Source organism: Dendrobates tinctorius, unplaced genomic scaffold (genome assembly GCF_039654945.1).
Source record: "Dendrobates tinctorius isolate UK_male_01 unplaced genomic scaffold, ASM3965494v1 ptg000158l, whole genome shotgun sequence".
NCBI lineage: Eukaryota > Metazoa > Chordata > Amphibia > Anura > Dendrobatidae > Dendrobates > Dendrobates tinctorius.
This window is the reverse complement of record NW_027361825.1, coordinates 23998955-24025326: the sequence shown is the minus strand read 5'-3', so window position 1 is coordinate 24025326 and position 26372 is coordinate 23998955. Positions and strand designations below refer to the sequence as shown.

Below are 26372 nucleotides of genomic sequence, written 5' to 3'. Positions count from 1 at the left end.
TAGAATATCAAAAATAAAATTCAGAAAATCACATTGTATAAAACATATAAATTTATTTGCATTTTGCAGTGAGAAATAAGTATTTAATCCCTCTGGCAAACAAGACTTAATGCTTGGTGGCAAAACCCTTATTGGCAAGCGCAGCAGTCAGACGTTTTTGTACTTGATGATGAGGTTTGCGCACATGTCAGGAGGAATTTTGGTCCACTCCTCTTTACAGATCATCTCAAAATCATTAAAATTTTGAGGCTGTCGCTTGGCAACTCGGAGCTTCAACTCCATCCATAAGTTTTCTATGGGATTAAGGTCTGGAGACTGGCTAGGCCACTCCATGACCTTAATGTGCTTCTTTTTGAGCCACTCCTTTGTTGCCTCGGCTGTATGTTTTGGGTCATTGTTTTGCTGGAAGACCCAGCCATGACTCATTTTTAATGTCCTGGCGGAGGGAAGGAGGTTGTCACTCAGGATTTTACAGTACATGGCTCCATTCATTCTCCCATTGATGTGGTGAGTCCTGTGCCCTTAGCAGAGAAACACCCCCAAAACATAATGTTTCCACCTCCATGCTTGACAGTGGGGTCAGTGTTCTTTGGGTGATATGCAGCATTTCTCTCCCTCCAAACACGGTGAATTGAGTTAATGCCAAAGACCTCAGTTTTTGTCTCATCTGACCTCAGCACCTTCTCCCAATCGCTCACAGAATCATCCAGGTGTTCATTGGCCAACCTCAGATGGACCAGCACATGTGCCTTCTTGAGCAGGGGGACCTTGAGGGCACTGCAGGATTTTAAACCTTTATGGCGTAAATGTGTTACCAATGGTTTTCTAGGTGACTATGGTCCCAACAGCCTTGAGATCATTAAAAAGTTCCTCCCATGTAGTTTTAGGCTGATCTCTCACCTTCCTCATGATCAAGGATACCCCACGAGGGGAGATTTTGCATTGTGCCCCAGATTGATGTCAATTGACAGTCATTTTGCATTTCTTCCATTTTCTTACTATTGTACCAACAGTTGTCTCCTTCTTACCCAGCGTCTTACTTATGGTTTTGTAGCCCATTCCAGCTTTGTACAGGTCTATAATCTTGTCCCTTACATCATTATAAAGCTCTTTGGTCTTGCCCATGTTGTAGAGGTTAGAGTCTGACTGATTAATTGAGTCTGTGGTCAGAAGTCTTTTATAAAAGGTGACTATGTAAGACAGCAGTCTTTAATGCAGGTAATGAGTTTATTAGTAGCGTCTAACTGGACTGTAGGAGCCAGCAGGGCTGTGGAGTTGGAGTCGTGGAGTGGGAGCCATTTTGGTGAAGTCGAAGTTGGTATAAAATGGACCGACTCAGACTCCTAAAATATATATTACATTGGGTACAGTAGCTCAATGCAGTTTGTGAGGAATATTTTTTTCATAAGTATTTGGGAAAGTTATGAAATATCATATAAATGTCTGTCCTATTCCTGATCTAAGGTCTAGACTTTTAGTTGAGATTAATCTGTGCTGCAGTTTATGTTCATGAAAAGTAGTGAAGCTCCTCCTCTACAGATAAGGGGTAAAAAGATAAGGGGTGAAAATAACAAACAAACAGGGAAGGAATGCTTCTGGACTGAACAGGAAAGCAGGATTAAAGTAAGTACTTCTTAAAGCATATCTAAACTTTCAATAAACTGTGCATAAATCAATAGTCCAGTATATGTTGTCTCTGTATGCTTGATGTTTTAGTTTGTTTTTCCTCTTAGCTCCTGTTTGGAGAAATTAGCTGCTCTGATGACTTATATACACGATACATGGAATATAAGGGGAAAATCTGTTTTCTAACATCTCAAATTCGGAACTACAGTAACAGGATCAATGAGGACATATACTGTATATTTGTGTGCGTGTGTGTTCTGGAATATGATTCAGCACAAACATGCTCCCTCCCTCCTCCCCTCTTCATAGACTGTGAAGAAATATGATGTGAAGCATTTAGTGAGCTCTACCTTGAGATAAGGGGGTTTTACACATAGCGATATCGCTAGCAATATCGCTAAAACGTCACTGATTTTGTGACGTTATAGCGATATCGCTAGCGATATCGCTATGTGTGATACTTACCTCCGACCGGCTCCCCCGCTGTCCATCGCTGATCGGGCGAGAATGTCCGGCTCCATTTCTCGTCGTCTGCTTCCTGCTGTGTGAGACGAGCGACGCTGGACACGGGCGGGAGGACGTCAGGATCGCTGTGTGTGAAAGGTGAGTATCGTGCGCTGCGTCGCTGCTGCATCGCTGTGAGATCTTTCTGTGTGAAAGCTCACTAGCGATCATTTAGCGATGCACCAGCGATCCTGACCGGGTCGGATCGCCGGTCGGATCACTGGTGCATCGCTAAATGTAAAAGGGCCCTTAAGCCTGACACTGAAAGTTCAGAGTAAAGCTATCTAACATATTTTACAAAATTTTATACTTATCATCTGTCCTATTGATTTTTACAAAGATTGTTTTATTTCTATCCTAAATTATACAGTGCATGATTCCCTGTTCTTGCAAGAATTTCAATATACCTTTTTTTTACAGAACAATATTTTTAGAGCGAATTTACATAATTACAAAATGTCTAAGAAGCATCTTATTAGGTCAGCTGCATTTGAGCATTTCACAGTGACTCAAGATAAAAAAAAAACATTTTGTGTATCAGTGTATAAGTGACACAGATGAAAACAAATGCTGTGATGCCAAAATCATTGCACACTCAGGCAGTGATAAAAATGCTCCTTCAAGAGCTTCCAAACTAAAAAGACATACAAAGCTGCCACCCAGAAGTTTACAAAGCTGTGATTGAAAAAGATTACAGCAGCAACAAGAAACCAGAGCCCAGCACTTCCCGCCAGGCAAAGGAGGAGGACAGAGCACCTCAGACATCAGTTACAAGATATTTTGAAAGTGACAAAGTTACTGTAACAATGACAGCAGATGTGTTTAAAAGACAGCTCGTACAGCTTTTGTTGTGAAGGACGGTGTACCATCATCATTATTTGCACGACCAGCTTTTACAGCTCTTAATGGAGAAATGGCCCGCAAACTTGGTGTTTCTCTGGAAAGAGAAAGTATTAGAAAATTAGTGACTGAAGAAGCCCTTAAACAAAAGGAAGATCTTAAAAAGACTCTCAAAAGACGCTCCATGTTTCTTAAAATGGATGCCTGCACACATCACAGAGTGAACTATTTTGCCATCAATGTTCGATATGCTTGTGACAACAAAAATTGTTACCAACACGCTGGCAGTAAAAGACACTAAGGCCGGAGTCACACTGGCGAGGAATACGGGTGCGTGAGAGGCGCAAAAAGCACGCATTAGACACGGACCAATGATTCTCTATGGGGTCCCTCGCACCAGGCGTATATTTCTCCTCAGTATCCTACGCTCCGTGCCACTCGCAGCATGCTGCGATTGTCAGCATACTACGGCCGTAATACGCCAATGCAAGTCTATGGGTGCGCAAAAAATACGGATTACACACGGACCACACATGTGACTTGCGAGAAATACGCACCCGGTGTCTTTTAGCAAAGCCGGCAATTCAGTGCACGATACAGTAAACTCACACTGACTGTTTTAATATATATATGCATTCTATGTGTCTATATCTATTCTTTCATTTCTTTATTAAAACTGTCATAGGGCTCCATTATATGTCCATTTTGCAAGCCTGCGAGAAAATCTCACCATACGGATGCCATACGGATTACATACGGATGCTGACATGCGCAAAATACGCGACCACACCTTGATTACGGATGACATACGGAGCACTGTTTAGGGGTCTGTCATCCGTATTACGCATGTAAAATACTGACCGTATTTTACGCAGGTTAGTGTGACTCCAGCCTAAAGCTCATCACAGCAGCCAGTTTCTCCAGGCCTTAGTGGAAAAAGTCCTGCAAGATTTTGCACTCACAAAAGAACAGGTTCTTGCTACTGTAACTGATAATGCTTCAAACAGAAGTACAATTACACTGATGAATGAGAGTAATGAAGGTGAACAGCGGCTAGAAGAACATTTAGGATTCAGTATGTTGGCGATGGAAGGCCACAGTCCTGTTCTCATAACGGAGGAACAAACAGATATGACTACAGAAGAACAGCAAAATGATTCTTTACAATTAGATGATCTTGTTGAAGCTGCTTCACACCTCTTTCCTATTCATCACATGCGCTGTGTGGTGCACACGCTGCAGCTGGCAATAAGAGATAGTCTGCAAGAGGGACATGCTGGAAATCTGATTGGAAAAGTGAGGAAATTGGCTATTGCTGCCAGAACCCTTAAAATTGATTACATATTGAAAAGACATACTGGAAAAGGGGCAATTGTGGATCAAGCCACTCGGTGGGGCAGCACCTATTAATGATTGAGCGATGGCTTGAGCTGAAACCCTTCCTTGTAGATATGGCGAACCCTCAGTTAACACTGCATGAAGGTCAATGAACACAGGTGGCTGAATTGAAGGAATTGCTTCATCACACATTTACAGTGACTAAAAAGTTACAAGCTGAGGATTTAACTCCTGGCATTTTAATAAAGGAGTGGATGAACTTGTTGTTTTGCCTGTCCCAAAGAGGAGGTTTAATCGCAGATGGCATTTCTCCTTCAATGAAACGGAGGGAGACTGTTATGAATGAGTCACCGAAGGAGGAAAAAACAAAAATACAAGCTAAGTCCAGAAAACCGGAGAGGTTGGTAGCTATCGGATTGCAGACCCCTGATCCTATCCGCAACAACTAACAGTAGCCGTGGGGGGTTCCTACGATGCCCTAGACCCCTCGATCACAGCCGGAGAACTAAATAAGCCTAAAGAAAGAAAGGGGAAATCTAAACAAGCAAGATGAAAACACTAACACAGATAGAAAGATAGGTTGAGCAAACGATGGGGCCCAAGCTAACTAAAAAGGACAGGATAGAAAAGCTGCTGTCTGCAATCCGCAAAAAACCCTACCAAAAAATGTCCCAACCGTCTGATAGGAAAAACAGGCCCTGAAGTCGCTAGGACTTCAAAAAGACTATATCAGCACTCAGGTAAATTCTGAAGACAGAGCAAAGAGACAAAAATGGAACTCGGCACACCCCCGACCGGGGATGGCTGAACTCCAAAAAAACAAGGTAAACAAAACTAATAAGTTCAATATCAGAGCAAAAACTTATCTTTGAGAAGCAGGGATCAGACTGGTCTCCAAGAATCCAGCAGAGAAATCACCAGCGACTCAGAAGGGCGTCGGCTGCCTTATATCCAGTCAGCAGTTCCTGTTACCCAGTCATCATCTACCAGATCAGGTGTTTGATAATCAGCCTCACTACCTTCCTTCACCAGAAGAGGGAGTTCATCAGACATCGACGGTGAAGGGGAAAATGAACTCACAACAGCACCTCCCCCTTGAGGAGGGGTCACCGAACCCTCATCCACGCCACCAGGGCGATCAGGATGGGCCCTATGAAAGGCACGAACCAATCTTTCGGCATGAATATCGGATGCAGGGACCCAACAATTATCCTCCTGGCCATAACCCTTCCATTTAACCAAATACTGGAGTCTCCGTCTAGCCAGGCGAGAATCCAGTATCTTCTCAACCTCATATTCCACATTACCTTCAACCAATACCGGGTCAGGAGGTGCCACCACAGGAACTACTGGCTCAACAAACCTCTTTAACAGAGACTTATGAAACACGTTATGGATCTTAAATGTAACAGGAAGAGCCAATCGAAAAGAGACTGGATTAAGAATCTCCAAAATATTGTAAGGTCCAATAAATCTAGGTTTAAACTTTGGAGAAGCCACCTTCATAGCGATATTCTTTGATGACAACCAAACCATATCACCCACCTTAAACTGGGGACCAATGGTCCTATGCCGGTTGGAAAACCGCTGGGCCTTTTCCTGGGAGATAGACAACTTATCCACCACTTGGTCCCAGATCTGGTGCATTCTCTCCACCACAGTGTCAACACCTGGGCAGGCAGAAGGCTCCACCTGCCCTGAAGAGAATCGAGGATGAAACCCAAAGTTACAAAAAAAAGGTGACATCAAAGTGGCAGAACTAGCTCTATTATTTAAAGCAAATTCGGCCAAGGGCAAAAATGAAACCCAATCATCCTGATCAGCAGAAATAAAACATCTCAAATACGACTCCAAAGTCTTGTTCGTTCTCTCCGTCTGCCCATTGGTCTGAGGGTGAAACACAGAGGAGAAGGACAACTGAATTCCCAGCTGTGAACAGAAAGTCCTCCAAAATCTAGACACAAACTGAACTCCTCTGTCAGATACAATGTTCTCAGGAATCCCGTGCAAGCGAACCACCTGTTGCAAAAACAAGGGCATCAACTCTGAGGAAGATAGCAACTTAAGGAGTGACCAGATGGACCATCTCAGAGAATCTATCACAAATCACCCAAATAACAGTCATACTCTGAGAGACAGGCATATCAGAGATAAAATCCATTGAAATATGGGTCTATGGCCTCCTGGGCACCGGCAAAGGCATCAACAACCCACTAGAGCGAGAAAAAGGTTTAGATCGAGAGCAAGTCCCACGGGACTGCACAAAATTCCTGACATCACGAGACAAGGCAGGCCACCAAAAAGACCGACTCACCAAATCTCTAGTACCAAAAATACCTGGATGACCAGCCAATGCAGAGCAATGAACTTCAGACATCACTCTCTTCCTCCACTGGTCAGGATCATACAATTTTCCAATGGGACAATGCTCAGGTTTGTCCTCCTGAAACTCTTCCAGAGCACGTCTCAAATTGGGCGAGATGGCAGAAAGAACTACCCCCTCACCTAAGATGGTAGCAGGCTTGGTCACAACAGGAGAATCAGCAAAGCAACTCATAGAGAGGGCGTCTGCCTTGACATTCTTAGTACCCGGAAGAAAAGAGACCACAAAATCAAAACGTGTGAAAAACAAGGCCCACCTAACCTGTCTAGGATTCAAGCGTTTGGCCGACTCAAGGTAAATCAAATTCTTGTGGTCAGTAAGGACCACGACTTGATGTTTAGCTCCCTCCAACCAATGTCTCCACTCCTCAAATGCCCATTTCATGGCTAACAGTTCCCGATTCCCCACATCATAGTTACATTCGGATGGGGAGAACTTTCGGGAAAAGAAAGCACAGGGATTCATTTTAGATGTTACAGGATCCTTTTGGGACAAAACAGCTCCTGCACCAATCTCAGAAGCGTCCACATCTACCTGAAACGGAAGTGAGACATCAGGTTGCCGCAAAACCGGAGCAGAAGTGAACCTTCGCTTCAGCTCCTGAAAGGAAGAAACAGCCTCCGGAGACCAATTCAGCACATCAGCACCCTTCTTAGTCAAATCAGTCAATGGTTTGGCAATACCAGAAAAATTAGCTATAAATTTATGATAAAAATTAGCAAAACCCAAAAACTTCTGTAGGGCCTTCAAAGAAGTGGGCTGAAACCAATCATAAATGGCCTGTACCTTGACCGGGTCCATTTCAATAGTTGACGGAGACAAAATAAATCCCAAAAATGAAATGCTCTGTACACCAAAAAGGCATTTCGATCCCTTGACATACAGGGAATTCTCCCTCAAAATCCGGAACACAGTCCGAACATGTTCCACATGAGAGTCCCAATCCTTGGAAAAGATCAAAATATCATCCAGATAGATGATCAAAAATTTATCCACCAAGTCTCGGAAAATATCATTCATGAAGCACTGGAAGACAGAAGGGGCATTCGTGAGCCCAAAAGGCATCACCAGGTACTCAAAATGTCCCTCCGGAGTATTAAACGCCGTCTTCCATTCATCCCCATGCTTAATGCGAATAAGATTATACGCCCCCCTGAGGTCAAGCTTTGTAAACCAGCAAGCACCTTTAACTCTGGAGAATAGATCAGAAATCAGGGGTAACGGATACTGATATTTAACAGTAATTTTGTTGAGGGAACGATAGTCAATACAAGGCCTTAATGACCCATCTTTCTTAGCCACGAAAAAAAAAACAGCACCTAAGGGTGAAGAGGATGGTCTAATATGACCCTTCTCCAACGACTCCTTAATATAGGATCGCATAGCCTCGTGCTCGGATACAGATAAATTGAAAAGTCGACCCTTGGGAAATTTACACCCAGGGCTCAGCTCAATTGCACAGTCATAACTCCTATGAGGAGGCAAAGACGCAGACTCATTCTCACTAAATACATCATAAAAATCAGCCAAATAGTCAGGAACATCATGCGACTGGGGAGAGGTGGAGAAAACAGGAGCATCACTAAGGGCACACCGACAACCCCAACTCACTAGAGACACAAATTTCCAATCCAAAACTGGATTATGGATTTGCAACCAGGGAAACCCCAGAACAACGGTATCATGCAAATTATGCAACACCAAAATTCTGCAATTCTCTTGATGGTCTGGGGCGACCCACATTACCACCTGGGTCCAAAACTGAGGTTTATTCTTCTCCAAAGGAGTAGCATCAGTACCCCTCAAAGGGATAGGCGTCCGCAGAGGTGTCATAGGAAATCCACAACGTTTAGCAAAATCCAAGTCCATCAGGTTCAGAGCTGCTCCCGAATCCACAAAAGCCTTAGCGGAAAATGTGGACAGGGAGCAGATCAGAGTAATTGCCAGAAGAAACTTAGGTTGAACACCACCCACAGCAAATGTGTGTGCAAAACGTTTCTCTCGTTTAGGGCAGACAGAAATGATATGCGAGGCATCACCACAGAAGAAACACCGCTTATTACGCCTTCTGAACTCCTGACGCTGCGCCCCAGACAAAACTCTATCACATTGCATAGGTTCAGACATTTGTTCAACAGGTGGTAACCCCTCTCGTGTGGTTTTGCGTTCACGCAAACGCCGATCAACCTGAATGGCTAATGACATAGAATCGTCAAGACCAGAGGGAACAGGAAATCCCACCATAGTATCTTTTACGGTTTCTGACAAACCCTTCCGAAACAGAGCTGCCAAGGCACCATCATTCCAGGTAGTAAGGACCGCCCACTTTCGGAATTTTTGACAGTACAATTCTGCAGAATCCTGACCCTGGCTCAATGCCAACAGGGCCTTTTCAGCCTGATCAATAGCATTAGGTTCATCATACAACAACCCCAAGGCTTGAAAAAATGCGTTCACATTATTAAGAATAGGATCATCAGGTTTCAAAGAAAACGCCCAATCCTGAGGATCGCCGCGCAGCAAAGAGATGACAATTTTAACCTGCTGCGCGGAGCTCCCTGACGAGTTAGGCTTCAAGACAAAAAATAATTTACAATTATTCTTAAAATTCAAAAAGTTAGACCAATCCCCAAAAAACACATCAGGAGTAGGGATCTTTGGTTCAGCAGCATGTGAATGAGCAAGATAGGCGGAAATTCCCCGCACTTCAGCAGTGAGCTGCTCCACACGATCAGACAATTGCTTCATCTCCATTAAGAAAAAAAAATTCCCCCTGCGGCCTCAGAGACATAGAGGAAAAAATATACACAAAAAAAAAAAATATTCTGACAAACATTTTTTTTTTTTTTTTTTTTTTTACAATTCTTTCCTGCTATTGAGTACCCTAGGATCTGCGGTATGGCTGGTGATTCTGTTATGAATGAGTCACCGAAGGAGGAAAAAACAAAAATACAAGCTAAGTCCAGAAAACCGGAGAGGTTGGTAGCTATCGGATTGCAGACCCCTGATCCTATCCACAACAACTAACAGTAGCCGTGGGGGGTTCCTACGATGCCCTAGACCCCTCGATCACAGCCGGAGAACTAAATAAGCCTAAAGAAAGAAAGGGGAAATCTAAACTGCCCCAGAGCAGACCCCAAAGCAATAGGCAGCCCCCAACATATAATGACGGTGAAGCAAGATGAAAACACTAACACAGATAGAAAGATAGGTTGAGCAAACGATGGGGCCCAAGCTAACTAAAAAGGACAAGATAGAAAAGCTGCTGTCTGCAATTCGCAAAAAACCCTACCAAAAAATGTCCCAACCGTCTGATAGGAAAAACAGGCCCTGAAGTCGCTAGGACTTCAAAAAGACTATATCAGCACTCAGGTAAATTCTGAAGACAAAGCAAAGAGACAAAAATGGAACTCAGCACACCCCCGACCGGGGATGGCTGAACTCCAAAAAAACAAGGTAAACAAAACTAATAAGTTCAATAGCAGAGCAAAAACTTATCTTTGAGAAGCAGGAATCAGACTGGTCTCCAAGAATCCAGCAGAGAAATCACCAGCGACTCAGAAGGGCGTCGGCTGCCTTATATCCAGTCAGCAGTTCCTGTTACCCAGTCATCATCTACCAGATCAGGTGTTTGATAATCAGCCTCACTACCTTCCTTCACCAGAAGAGGGAGTTCATCAGACATCGACGGTGAAGGGGAAAATGAACTCACAACAGGAGACACAGCTATTGGAAAATAAAATTCTTCTGGCAGCTGTTTATGTGGACCCGAGTCATCGTATATTGCTGGATGATCAACAGCTTACTAAAGGAAAAGAAGCTCTGACTGCGGTAGCAGTTAGGGGCTACAGGACGGCCAAGAGCAAGAAGACTCATGTCCTGCCAGTGCTGCTGCTGCCGTTCCTTCATCCTCATCAGAAGAGACGTTTGATTTCGAAAAGTATTTGGACGACATGGACCAGGCAAAGCGTTGCCGCAGGGAAAAAGGTTCCACTCCCACAGAAAACAGATTGACCATATTTCAGCAACATTTTTCACTTACTCTAAAAGAAGTAGAAGAGTTCAATTGTTTATCAAAACTGACTGTGCATGAGGCAATTCCTTTATTCCCTGAAATTGTTAGAGATGTTGCCCATGTGGTTACGGCTTTGCCACCAACCCAAGTTAGTGTACAGAGGTTGTTCTCTAGCCTTAAAATAACTGAAGGAGGATCTGATGGAGGCGATACTATTTCTCAGAACAAATTCATAGACTGTACAAATGCTATCCAGTAAGTTTTTGTTGAAAACGGGGTTTTTTCCCACTTACTGCATAGTGTATAATAAATTTTAAATATGCAAAAGTTTTTTTTATCCAAAGTTGTATTCCAATAAATTTATTTTGTGTTCTGTCTAAATGGCTTGATTATTGTATCATAATAATGATTAAAAGCCTGATGCTACCATTTTACTACAGTAAATATATCACTTAAACATGAGCTATGTATGAGGGAGTCAGAGGTTTGGCTTACTGACTCCACAGCCCTGGGAGTCAGAACTCTTAATGGATGGTAGGGGATCAAATACTTATTTCTCACTGCAAAATGCCAATAAATTTATATAATTTACACAATGTGATTTTCTAGATTTTATTTTTGATATTCTCTCAATGTAAAAAATAACCTACCCATAAAATTATAGACTGTTCATGTCTTTGTCAGTGGGCAAACCTGCAAAATCAGCAAGGGATCAAATACTTATTTCCCCCACTGTACGCATGTAGCAGAGCTGTGTGTCTATATATGCCCATGTAGCAGAGGAGTCTATATATACAGATGTAGCAGAACTGTGTGTGTCCATATAAGCACATGTAGCATAGCTGTGTGTATGTATATGTGTATAAAACTGCAGACACTAACAATAGATTTATTACCTCCCTATTGTACCCCAATACATTAAAATTAGTGACGAACGAGTATGTTCGTTGCTCTGGATTTCCCAAGCATGCTCGGGTGTCCTCCGAGTATTTTGGCGTGCTCGGAGATTTAGTTTCTGTTGCCGTAGCTGCATGATTTGTGGCTGCTGGACAGGCTGAATACATGTGGCGGTTGCCTGTTTGTTAGGGAATTCCCACATGTATTCAGGCTGTCAAGTAGCCGCAAATCATGCAGCTGCGGCAATAAAAATGAAATCTTCCAGCACTTCAAAATACTCTGAGATCACCCGAGCAACGAGAATACTCGCTCATCACTAATAATGACCCCTCCACTTTACATGGCCAGGGAAGTTTTAATGAATTGGAAAACATGTTTTTCCTGCTGTCAAATCCTGGGCTGCTCCTTATGCATCTTATAGTCAGAAAAATATGGCGTATCCCACGGAGTGAGCCACATGCCGAATATGACAACTCTAGGAGGAAATCAGCTGATCAGACAACAGCTTGGAATATAATTTCCAGAAATGAACAGTAAGAGAAAAGAAGAGGATGTCGCACCTTTGACTCTTCCAAAAGGAGCAAGCGATACTTGTTCAGCATGGCCTGTGTGCGCTTCAGAAGCTGAGTCGATACCGTTTCAAACTCATCGTCCACTGCGGGAAAAGAAGAGGACGACATGGTGTAAATCAGGAGTGGTAAGAGGGATACGACATATGTCCTTGATTCAAAAAGGATCATCCGATGTGTGGATAATGCTAATAACATCCTCACCCGTCCTGAGATTGTGTTCAGTGGGCAGCAGACCCTGGTACACGTGGTACGGGAGAAGTCTGTGCAGGGCGTCTTCAAAGGAGTGAAATGAGGACTTGTAATCCGGGTGTAGGACGGAGCCCTGGTGTTTGTGTAACTGCTCCAGGAAGCTGGGAGAGAAAGGAGACCATTACCAAGCAGCTCGGCCCCGACATCCCACTAGTGAAAATCTCTCCTCTCTGTGTCCACACAACTTTTACCAGTCAAAATGAAGCGGGGTGAACATGCTCAACCGCGACTCTGATCATTCCCTATGGGGCTGCGCTTGGCTTTTTTGGCAAACCCATAGAGAATAAATGTTGGGCTGGTCGGTCGTCTGACTGTAAAGGGGATAAAAAAATTTTTTTTTAAATCTTACGATGCTCACACTGGTCACTAGGCTGAATACTGGACTCAAGCTTCCTGGAAGTATGAGTCTAGTATTAAGCCTAGTGGCCAGTGTGAGTATTGCAAGATTTCTGTGAACCAGACAGGCGATTTATATTGCCCTTTCAGAGGGCGGTGTATTATATGGGGATGGAAAATGCACTCCAAGGTACTAAACTCCTAGATAAGATACCAAAACCTTCTAATCTTGTCCATTCACTCTGACAGGTTCCTATAATTATACACACACACACACACACACACACACATACATACTCACCAGGCTTCCTTGCTTGGCTGTAGTGTTTGAAGTTTCTTCAGGGCTCCAAATTTATTCTCAAACTAAAAAAGTAAAGGGTATATTAATAAAAAGGAATTTTTTTTTCCTAAAAATCTTCCATATATGCCAATACTGATAGTGCCCCCATTAACATGCTTTCTAGAAGAGAAAGACACACAGCAAGACACAGGCTGAAAAAGCAACACGCTGGTTATGTTTAGCATCCACTAGAGGGAGCCAAAGAGCGAGCTGCACACAGCTGTCCACTGAATTGGATAAGACTGTGTGCAGTACGCTCCCTCTAGTGGATGCTGCAGGTAAGCACAGGCTTATGTTATACATTATTCCTATACAGGGGAATCAGAGCTCTGGGATAGAAATAAACAGGTACAATCACCATTAAGTAATGCTCAGCACAGAGTCTCCATCTATTAGAAGCCGGAGATTCTCTTCACGCACAGTGGCATTTACCTGGGCCTGGGTCTGGACCTGGGCAGAGGGCACAATTTGCTGGATTCCCTTTCCAACCACTTGGATCTGCAGAGAGCCCTTGCCCAGACTGATACTTGGCACAGAGCTGATCACACCAGTTTTACCCTTGAAGAAAAAAATGAAGTTAATGGTTACAGAAATTTTGAAGAGCCTCCCAATTAGATGAAGCATGTGATGTCCTCCAACCTCCAGCACAAAGGTGAAAACTGCACAATGAGATCCTGCAATACGGGGTCATTTCAGTGCACTGTACACGGATACACACCCCTGCACCGCATATCGATGCTGCGGATACACGTCCCTGCACTGTATATGGATGCTGCGGATACACGTCCCTGCACCGTATATGGATGCTGCGGATACACGTCCCTGCACGTATATGGATGCTGCGGATACACGTCCCTGCACTGTATGTGGATGCTGCGGATACACTTACCTGCACTGTATGTAGATGCTGCGGATACACTTCCCTGCACTGTATATGGATGCTGCGGATACACGTCACTACACTGTATGTGGATGCTGCGGATACACGTCCCTGCACTGTATGTGGATGCTGCGGATACACGTCCCTGCCCTGTATGTAGATGCTGCGGATACACTTCCCTGCACTGTATATGGATGCTGCGGATACACGTCCCTGCACTGTATGTGGATGCTGCGGATACACGTCCCTGCACTGTATGTGGATGCTGCGGATACACGTGCCTGCACTGTATGTGGATGCTGCGGATACACGTCCCTGCACTGTATGTAGATGCTGCGGATACACTTCCCTGCACTGTATGTGGATGCTGCGGATACACGTCCCTGCACTGTATGTGGATGCTGCGGATACACGTCACTACACTGTATGTGGATGCTGCGGATACACGTCCCTGCACTGTATATGGATGCTGCGGATACACTTCCCTGCACTGTATGTAGATGCTGCGGATACACTTCCCTGCACTATATATGGATGCTGCGGATACACGTCCCTGCACTGTATGTGGATGCTGCGGATACACGTCCCTGCACTGTATGTGGATGCTGCGGATACACGTGCCTGCACTGTATGTGGATGCTGCGGATACACGTCCCTGCACTGTATGTAGATGCTGCGGATACACTTCCCTGCACTGTATATGGATGCTGCGGATACATGCCCCTGCACTGTATATGGATGCTGCGGATACATGTCCCTGCACTGTATATGGATGCTGCGGATACACTTCCCTGCACTGTATATGGATGCTGCGGATACATGTCCCTGCACTGTATGTGGATGCTGCGGATACACGTCCCTGCACTGTATGTGGATGCTGCGGATACACGTCACTACACTGTATGTGGATGCTGCGGATACACGTCCCTGCACTGTATATGGATGCTGCGGATACACTTCCCTGCACTGTATGTAGATGCTGCGGATACACTTCCCTGCACTATATATGGATGCTGCGGATACACGTCCCTGCACTGTATGTGGATGCTGCGGATACACGTCCCTGCACTGTATGTGGATGCTGCGGATACACGTGCCTGCACTGTATGTGGATGCTGCGGATACACGTCCCTGCACTGTATGTAGATGCTGCGGATACACTTCCCTGCACTGTATATGGATGCTGCGGATACATGCCCCTGCACTGTATATGGATGCTGCGGATACATGTCCCTGCACTGTATATGGATGCTGCGGATACACTTCCCTGCACTGTATATGGATGCTGCGGATACACGTCCCTGCACTGTATATGGATGCTGCGGATACACTTCCCTGCACTGTATATGGATGCTGCGGATACACGTCCCTGCACTGTATGTAGGTGCTGCGGATACACTTCCCTGCACTGTATATGGATGCTGCGGATACACGTCCCTGCACTGTATATGGATGCTGCGGATACATGTCCCTGCACTGTATATGGATGCTGCGGATACACTTCCCTGCACTGTATGTAGATGCTGCGGATACACTTCCCTGCACTGTATATGGATGCTGCGGATACATGTCCCTGCACTGTATGTAGATGCTGCGGATACACTTCCCTGCACTGTATGTGGATGCTGCGGATACACGTCCCTGCACTGTATGTAGATGCTGCGGATACACTTCCCTGCACTGTATATGGATGCTGCGGATACACGTCCCTGCACTGTATATGGATGCTGCGGATACATGTCCCTGCACTGTATATGGATGCTGCGGATACACTTCCCTGCACTGTATGTAGATGCTGCGGATACACTTCCCTGCACTGTATATGGATGCTGCGGATACATGTCCCTGCACTGTATGTAGATGCTGCGGATACACTTCCCTGCACTGTATGTGGATGCTGCGGATACACGTCCCTGCACTGTATGTAGATGCTGCGGATACACTTACCTGCACTGTATATGGATGCTGCGGATACATGTCCCTGCACTGTATGTAGATGCTGCGGATACACGTCCCTGCACTGTATGTGGATGCTGCGGATACACGTCCCTGCACTGTATGTAGATGCTGCGGATACACTTGCCTGCACTGTATATGGATGCTGCGGATACACGTCCCTGCACTGTATATGGATGCTGCGGATACATGTCCCTGCACTGTATATGGATGCTGCGGATACACACCCCTGCACCGTATAAACAGTGTTCCAAATTATTATGCAAAAAGAGTTTAGGAGTGATAAGGTTAGAATTTTTTTGTCATTTAGACTCATTGATGGTGATGTGTGCCAGGGCTCTTTATATCACTGAAAGCAATTGCAGATACCTGTGCAAATTAGTTTGGCAGGTGTGTCCAAATAAAGGCAAGACTACTTAAGAAGGCTGTTCCACATTATTAACCCCTTCACCCCCAAGGGTGGTTTGCACGTTTATGACGGGGCCAATTTTTACAATTCTGACCACTGTACCTTTATGAGGTCATAACTCTGGAACGCTTCCATGGATCCCGGTGATTCTGACATTGTTTTCTCGTGACATATTGTACTTCATGATAGTGGTAAAATTTCATTCATATAACTTGCGTTTATTTGTGAAAAAAACGGAAATTTGGCAAAAAATTTTAAAATTTCGCAATTTTCCAACTTTGAATTTTTATGCCCTTAAATCACAGATACAGCACACAAAAAACTTGATAACTAACATTTCCCACATGTTTCCTTTACATCAGCACAATTTTGGAACCAAAATTTTTTTTTGTTAGGAAGTTATAAGGGTTAAAAGTTGACCAGCGAGTTCTCATTTTTACAACACCATTTTATTTTTAAGACCACATCACATTTGAAGCCACTTTGAGGGGTCTATATGATAGAAAATACCCAAAAGTGACACCATTCTAAAAACTGCACCCCTTAAGGTGCTCAAAACCACATTCAAGAAGTTTATTAACCCTTTAGGTGCGTCACAGGAATTTTTTTGAATATTTAAAAAAAAAAATGAACATCTAACTTTTTTTTCACAAAAAAAATACTTCAGGTTCAATTTTTTTTTATTTTACCAAGGGTAACAGGAGAAATTGGACTGCAAAAGTTATTGTGCAATTTGTCCTGAGTACGCTGATACCTGATTTGTGGGGGGGAACGACTGTTTCGGCGCATGGCAGAGCTCAGAATGGAAGGAGCGTCGTTTGACTATTTCAATGCAAAATTGGCTGGAATTCAGATCAGACGCCATGTCACGTTTGGAGAGTCCCTGATGTGCCTAAACAGTGGAAACCCCCTACAAGTGACCCCATTTTGGAAACTAGACCCCCCAAGGAACTTATCTAGATATGTGGTGAGAACTTTGAACCCACAAGGGCTTTACAGAAGTTTATAACGTACAGAGGTACAATTAAAAAAATCATATTTTTTCCACAAAAATGATCTTTTCACCCCAATTTTTATTTTCCCAAGGGTAACAGGACCCTAAAAGTTATTGTGCAATTTGTCCTGAGTACGCTGATACCCCACCTGTGGGGGTAAACCACTATTTGGGAGCATGGCAGAGCTCGGAAGGGAAGCAGCGCCATTTGACGTTTTTGGCTGGAATTGAGATCGGACACCATGTCGCGATTGGAAAACCCCTGATGTACCAAAACAGTGGAAACCCCCCACAAATGACACCATTTTGGAAACTAGACCCCCTAAGGAACTTATCTAGATGTGTGGTGAGAACTTTGATCCCCCAAGGGCTTCACAGAAGTTTACAACATAAAGCCGTACAATTAAAAAATCATATTTTTTCCACAAAAATGATCTTTTCACCCTCAATTCTTATTTTTCCAAGGGTAACAGCACTTTGAACCCCCCAGTGCTTCACAGAAGTTTATAACGCCCGGGCGTGAAAATAAAAAATTCGTATTTTTTCCACAAACATGATCTTTTAGTCACCATTTTTTTATTTTCCCAAGGGTAACAGGAGAAATTGGACCCCAAAAGTTGTTGTCCAATTTGTCCTGAGTACGCTGATACCCCATATGTGGGAGAAAACTACTGTATGGGCACACGTCTGGGATCGGAAGGGAAGTAGTGACGTTTTGGAATGCAGACATTGATGGAATGGTCTGCGGGTGTCATGTTGCCTTTGGAGAGCCCCTAATGTACCTAAACAGTGGAAACCCCCCAACAAATGACCCCATTTTGGAAACGAGACCCCCTAAGGAACTTATCTAGATGTGTGGTGAGCACTTTGAACCCCCAAGTGCTTCACAGAAGTTTATAACGCTCGGACGTGAAAATAAAAAAATCATTTTTTTCCACAAAAATGATATTTTTGCCCCCAATTTTTTCTTTTTCCTAAGGGTAACAGGAGAAATTGGACCCCAAAAATTGTTTTGCAATTTGTCCTGAGTAGGCTGATACCCTACAAGTGGGGGTAAAACACTGTTTGGGTGCATGGCAGAGCTTGGAAGGGAAGGAGCACCATTTGACTTTTTCAACTCAGAATTGGCTGGAATTGAGATCAGACGCAATGTTGCATTTGGAGAGCCCCTGATGTGCCCAAACAGTGGAAACCCCCAATTCTAACTCCAACCCGAACCCCAGCACACCCCTAACCCTAATCTCAGCCCTAACCCTAGCCCTAACCCTAATGGAAAAATGGAAATAAATACATTTTTTTTATTTTATTATTTTTCCCTAACTAAGGGGGTGATAACGGGGGGTTTGATTTACTATTTATGGCGGTTTTTATGTTTGGCAGCTGTCGCACGCTAAAAGACGCTTTTTATTGTAAAAATAGTTTTTGCATCACCACATATTGAGAGCTATAATTTTTCCGTATTTTGACCCACCGAGTCATGTGAGGTCTTATTTTTTGCGGGATGAGTTGACGTTTTTATTGGTACCATTTTCGGGCACGTGACATTTTTTGATCGCTTTTTATTCCGATTTTTGGGACGCAGAATGAACAAAAACCAGCGTTTCATGAATTTCTTTTGGGGGGGTGCGTTTACACCGTTCCGCGTGCGGTAAAATTGATAAAGTGGTTTTATTCTTCGTGTCAGTACGGTTACAGCGATACCTCATTTAGGTCGTTTTTTTATGTTTTGTCGGTTTTATGCAATGAAAACTATTTTATATAAAAAATAATTATTTTTGCATCGCTTTATTCTGTGAGCTATAACTTTTTTTATTTTTTCGCTGATGATGCTGTGTGGCGGCTCGTTTTTTGCGGAACTAGATGATGTTTTCAGCGGTACCATGGATATTTATATGCGTCTTTTTGATCGCGCGTTATTACACTTTTTGTTTGGCGGTATGATAATAAATCATTATTTTTTGCTTCGTTTTTTATTTTTTAAGGGGTTCGCTAAAGGGGTTAACTAATGGGACAGTTTTATAGGGCGGGTCGTTACGGACGCGGCGATACCTAATATGTGTACTTTTATTGTTTTGTTTTGTTTTTTATTTCCAAAAAATGGATTTATTTGGGGGAATATATATATTTTTTTTCTAATTTATTTGGCGATTTTTTTAAATTATTTTAACACTTTTTTTAATTTTTTTTTTAACTTTATTAAACAGTCCCAGGTGGGACATCACATCCTGTGACAGATCGCTGATCTGTCACATCACAGATCACTGTGACAGATCAGCAATCTGTCACAGGCATTGAAGAAGACAGGCATTGAAGAAGACTTCCTCTTGCCTGCGCTTTGCAGGCACTGAGGAAGCCAGCTTCCTGCAGGCCCCCGAGGGCCCCGTCGCCATCTTGGATTCGGGGGCCTGCAGGAAAGGAGCCCCCCGCAGCATCGCTGCACATTGCGCTGCCGTGGGGGGCTCAGGGAAGCACGGAGGGAGCCCCCTCCCTGCCGATGCTTCCCTTTAACCCCCGGTACACCGCGATCGTGTTTGATCGCGGTGTGCAAGGGGTTAACGTGTCGGGGGCGGTCCGTGACCGCCCCTGACACATTGTGCCGGGTGTCAGCTGTGATAATCAGCTGACACCCGGCCGCGATCAGCGGCGCTCACCACGTGGGCGCCGCTGATCGTGGTAGACGTACTATCCCGTCCATGGGCATAGGGGCCCTGGTCCCATGGACGGGATAGTACGTCGGATGTCAGAAAGGGGTTAAGCAGCCTACATTTTTTGCCAAAATGGGAAAGAAAAAGGATGTGTCAGCCGCTGAGAAGTAACAAATTGTGGCGTATTTAGGTCAAGGCATGACTACAATCAACATTGCCAAGACACTTCATCGTGATCATCGCACAATCAAGAAGTATGTAGCTGATTCCCAGCACACACGTGTGCGTGCTGATAAGAAAAAATTGAGGACTCTTTCCAACAGGCAATTGCGTCAGGTTAAAAGAGCAGCTGCAAAAATGCCTTGTCATAGCAGCAGACAAGTTTTTGAAGAACGTCCCCAGAACAACAAGATGCAGGGTCCTTCAGAGGTTTGCAGCTGTGCGTAAGCCATCCTGTCGACCACCTCTATCCACTGCACACAAGCAGAAAGGGCTCCATTGGGCCAAACGATACATGAAGACTGACTTCCAAACTGTTTTGTTCACCGATGAGTGCCGTGCAACGCTCGATGGTCCAGATGGATGGAGTGGAGGATGTCTGGTTGATGGACACCCCATGAAAACACGGCTAAGGCGCCAACAAGGAGGAGGTGGAGTAATGTTTTGGGCTGGAATCATGGGGAGAGAGATTGTCGGCCCCTTTAGGATCCCTGAAGGGGTAAACATGAACTCCATAATCTATGTGGAGTTTCTAAAACAGCACTTCCTGCCATGGTTCAAGAGGAAGAACTGTGCTTTCCTCAGCAAGATCATTTTCATGCATGATAATGCATCGTCTCATGCTGCAAATAACACATCTGCATCTCTGGCTGCTATGGGAGGACAAACTTATGGTGTGGCCACCATCTTCCCCTGACCTCAACCCCATTGAGAAACTCTGGAGCATCATCAAAGGAGTGTCTATGATGGCGGGAGGCAGTTCACATCTAAGCAACAGCTCTGGGAGGATATTCTGTCCACATGCAAAACAACTGAAGCACAAACCATCCAAAAACTGACAAATTCAATGGACGAGAGAGTTCAGAAGCTTCTTTCCAACAAGGGGTCCTATGTGCAAATGTAACATCACCTAGAATAAAGGTTTGACTTGAAAACTGTTTGATTTCATTTTGCAATAAGCTGATAATGCTTATAATTTCACAACTTACCATTTTTTTGTTCAAAATAAAAATAAAAAGGTTGAAAACTCTGCTGTGCATAACAATTTGGAACATGCATTCTGAGTGTTTCTTATTTTTAAAAATATACTGTTTTCATAGGCAGTTTGTTCAAAAACATTGCAATTATACTAGAATATTAGGTGACTGGAAAATAACAATGACTGCAATTCATATAGGTAATGTAGAGAAAATATGAGGAAATATTTTTTGCATAATAATTTGGAACACACTGTATATGGATGCTGCGGATATACGTCCCTGCACTGTATGTAGATGCTGCGGATACACTTCCCTGCACTGTATATAGATGCTGCGGATACACGTCCCTGCACTGTATGTAGATGCTGCGGATACACGTCCCTGCACTGTATATGGATGCTGTGGATACACATCCCTGCACTGTATGTAGATGCTGCGGATACACTTCCCTGCACTGTATATAGATGCTGCGGATACACGTCCCTGCACTGTATGTAGATGCTGCGGATACACGTCCCTGCACTGTATATGGATGCTGTGGATACACATCCCTGCACTGTATGTAGATGCTGCGGATACACTTCCCTGCACTGTATATAGATGCTGCGGATACACGTCCCTGCACTGTATGTAGATGCTGCGGATACACGCCCCTGCACCGCATATCGATGCTGCGGATACACGTCCCTGCACTGTATATGGATACTGCAAATATATGTCCCTGCACTGTATATGGATGCTGCAGATATACGTCCCTACACTGTATATTGATGCTGCGGATACACATCCCTGCACTGTATATGGATACTGCAAATACATGTCCCTGCACTGTATATGGATGCTGCGGATACACGTCCCTGCACTGTATATGGATGCTGCGGATACACGTCCCTGCACTGTATGTAGATGCTGCGGATACACGTCCCTGCACTGTATATGGATGCTGCGGATACACGACCCTGCACTGTATGTAGATGCTGCGGATACACGTCCCTGCACTGTATATGGATACTGCAAATACATGTCCCTGCACTGTATATGGATGCTGCAGATATACGTCCCTACACTGTATATTGATGCTGCGGATACACATCCCTGCACTGAATATGGATACTGCAAGTACATGTCCCTGCACTGTATATGGATACTGCAAATACATGTCCCTGCACTGTATATGGATACTGCAAATACATGTCCCTGCACTGTATATGGATGCTGGAAATACACGTCCCTGCACTGTATATGGATGCTGCAAATACACGTCCCTGCACTGTATATGGATGCTGCAAATACATGTCCCTGCACTGTATATGGATACTGCAAATACACGTCCCTGCACTGTATATGGATACTGCAAATACACATCCCTGGACTGTATATGGATGCTGCAAATACACGTCCCTGCACTGTATATGGATGCTGCAAATACACGTCCCTGCACTGTATATGGATGCTGCAAATACACGTCCCTGCACTGTATATGGATGCTGCAAATACACGTCCCTGCACTGTATATGGATGCTGCAAATACACGTCCCTGCACTGTATATGGATGCTGCAAATACACGTCCCTGCACTGTATAAGGATGCTGCAAATACACGTCCCTGCACTGTATATGGATACTGCAAATACATGTCCCTGCACTGTATATGGATGCTGCGGATACACTTCCCTGCACTGTATGTAGATGCTGCGGATACACTTCCCTGCACTGTATATGGATGCTGCGGATACACTTCCCTGCACTGTATGTAGATGCTGCGGATACACTTCCCTGCACTGTATGTAGATGCTGCGGATACACTTCCCTGCACTGTATGTAGATGCTGCGGATACACTTCCCTGCACTGTATATGGATGCTGCGGATACACTTCCCTGCACTGTATGTGGATGCTGCGGATACACTTCCCTGCACTGTATGTAGATGCTGCGGATACACTTCCCTGCACTGCATATGGATGCTGCGGATACACTTCCCTGCACTGTATGTAGATGCTGCGGATACACTTCCCTGCACTGTATATGGATGCTGCGGATACACTTCCCTGCACTGTATGTAGATGCTGCGGATACACTTCCCTGCACTGTATTATGGATGCTGCGGATACACTTCCCTGCACTGTATGTAGATGCTGCGGATACACTTCCCTGCACTGTATATGGATGCTGCGGATACACTTCCCTGCACTGTATGTAGATGCTGCGGATACACTTCCCTGCACTGTATGTAGATGCTGCGGATACACTTCCCTGCACTGTATATGGATGCTGCGGATACACTTCCCTGCACGGTATGTAGATGCTGCGGATACACTTCCCTGCACTGTATATGGATGCTGCGGATACACTTCCCTGCACTGTATGTGGATGCTGCGGATACACTTCCCTGCACTGTATATGGATGCTGCGGATACACTTCCCTGCACTGTATGTAGATGCTGCGGATACACTTCCCTGCACTGTATATGGATGCTGCGGATACACGTCACTACACTGTACACGGATTCCTGTCACCACGTGCAGCTGTCACCTCTGGCTGCGCGTGGTGACAGGAATCGCTGACTCTTAAAAGTGTACTACCTTGTTCTATAAAACACCTCAATACATTGGTTATTTTTGCACTTTTATTAATTACAAAACCTACAAAAGACAAAATGAAAAAAACCCTGCTATAATTAAACTTTTGCTTATTTAATTATAGCAGGGTTTTTTCATTTTGTCTTTTGTAGGTTTTGTATGCTTTTTGGCCAAGTGAACATGCATTTATATGCTGCATGTGTACCAACTCAAACCAAGCTCAATTTTTGTGTTTTTACTTTTATTAATTAGTCTGCTCTTACCTGTTTCTAGCATATCTCGTCTTATCTACACCTTTATGAGGAATTGTTCCTCCCCCCAGTTTTATCAATTTTGGTGTTAAATCACCCCCCTTTTTTTGTTTCACAAATCACTTCTCACATTTTTTATACCAGTATATGAGGTTATTCATATTCTTATCCTTTATGGGTCAACCTTATTTGGTTTTTATATAACTTTGTCCTGTATACGTGCATAATGTTTTTATGATATACTATTATTTCTTGCCACTGATTCATCTATTTATATAATTGCCTTGTAATGTTTTCATTTCCTGTTCTGTCCAGATGTCACCGTATCCCAGAATTCCAAGCGGAGGACGTTCACCGACCGCTTTATTGGGACACTCAAGTGATGGGTGTCTCAAAATGGAAACTACTGCTGGTACCACCCTATTGCACGGCACCACTAGCGGAACACCGTCGCACGACACACACACTCTATACGCCGTACGCACCTCACACACACACTCTATACTCACCAAACACACACACACACGCAGCCTCTTGCGCGGTACCACCAGCGGCAATTCTTTGCGATTCCGCACAAAAGAATGAGCATGCTGCGATTTTTTCCGCAATGCGATTCCGCTGCGGAAAAAAGCGCAGCATTAGCACAGCATGTGCGGAATGCCATAGGAATGCATGGGGTGCGTCATGTACAAGATTTTTAAACGTTTTCGCGCCGAAAATCGCGGCAAAAAAGCATAACAATCGCCACGTGGGCACACAGCCTAAAGATGCTTTCCCACGAACTAAAGTTCATTTTAAAAGTTGTCTGTGTCTGACCGTGCAATGTAATGGTAGTTTCATGCCACATTAAGGCTATGTGCCCACGGTGCGTGTTAAAACGCACACCAAAAACCGGACTCCTTCCCAGAAATCGCGCGTTTATGATTGCGATTTTGCCGCGATTTTCGTGTGCGATATTCAAGCACTTTCCAAGCGATTTGAAGCATCGCTTGGAAAGTGATTGAAAGGTTGGTCACACTCGTCAAACACAGTGTGTGACAAGTGTGACCAGGTTTTTACTATTGAGGCTGCCTATGCGGCATCAAGAGTAAAAGATAGAATGTTAAAATGCTAAAAAAAAAAAAAATAAAAATAAAAATTAAAAAATCGGTGTATATTTACCTTCCGGCATCCCGCGCTGCATTCCCGGGCCACAGCGTTCCCAGTAATGCCTTGCGAGACCTGTGATGACGTAGGCTCGCGTTGCTATAGCGATCTCGCGAGACCGCTAGAGTCACGCGAGACTACGTCATCACTCGACCGTGCCGCAAGGCATTACTGGGAATGCTTAGGCTGGGAATGCAGCGCGGGATGCCGGAAGGTAAATATACACCGATTTATTTTTTTTACAGGGGTATGGTACCCAGGGCCTGGAGGACAGCCTCCTCTCCTCCACACCGTGGGTACCAACCGCACATGAGACGCTTAACAGCGTGGGCATAGCATGGGCATAGCCACATGCGGGAAGTAAGCGATTCTCATGCATTCCTATGGGTGCGGAATCGCGGCAATTCTTTGCGATTCCGCACAAAAGAATGAGCATGCTGCGATTTTTTCCGCGATGCGATTCCGCCGCGGAAAAAAGTGCAGCATTAGCACAGTATGTGCGGAATGCCATAGGAATGCATGGGGGCGTTCTGTACACGATTTTTAAACGTTTTCGCGCCGAAAATCGCGGCAAAAACGCTTAAAAATCGCTACGTGGGCACACAGCCTAAGCGTATCTGACTGTTCAATTCTGACATGACCTTATGTCTAGATATTTACCTTGTCATTCTAGATTGCCCAATCCTGTATATACTTCATTTTATTTGTTTTTGCTATAATTTTCATTGATATATTCTCATTGTCAATTATATGCTGTATATATTTTTTTCACTTATAGTTACTGATGAAGGCCAGTGAGGCCGAAACGTCTATTATTTTCTGGCTGCATTAAAAAATCCAAAAAAATATTCTAGAAGTTGAGTGCCAAGTTTTGTTTATTATTCATGTATGGTGTGGGGCCCTACTTGAGCACCTTCTGAAGTTGTGCATACACTGTTTTTCCTTGACCATGTACGGAGCATACCTCATCTCCTGGGCAGGGGAGGAAGCAAAAGACAATACTGACATTACAGCACGGGATCACAGAGGATTCATTTTGTGAGGTAAAATACTTCACTGACTGTTTTTAAACAATATTTTACCTCACAAAATGTATCCTCTGCGATCTCCTGCTGTAATGTTAGTATTGTCTTTTGCTTCCTCCCCTGAGAAGCAGCTGTGGTATGTGCTGTACATGGTCAGGCACAGGGGTGAGAGAGACAGAGAACAGGGG

At 44.3% G+C, this 26372-nt stretch overlaps 1 protein-coding gene across 4 annotated transcripts in view; it reads right to left on the bottom strand.

Moving 5' to 3' along the window:
• BICRA (BRD4 interacting chromatin remodeling complex associated protein) overlaps positions 1-26372 on the bottom strand; it is a 101828-nt gene that overhangs the window by 9221 nt on the left and 66235 nt on the right. For all 4 annotated transcript variants that reach the window (XM_073549123.1, XM_073549122.1, XM_073549125.1 and 1 more), the window contains 4 exons: positions 13533-13658; positions 13062-13123; positions 12377-12525; positions 12164-12258 (listed from right to left, as the gene is read on the bottom strand). In XM_073549123.1, coding sequence (XP_073405224.1) covers positions 12164-12258; positions 12377-12525; positions 13062-13123; positions 13533-13658 — 432 coding nt within the window. The remainder of the gene's footprint in view (positions 1-12163; positions 12259-12376; positions 12526-13061; positions 13124-13532; positions 13659-26372) is intronic.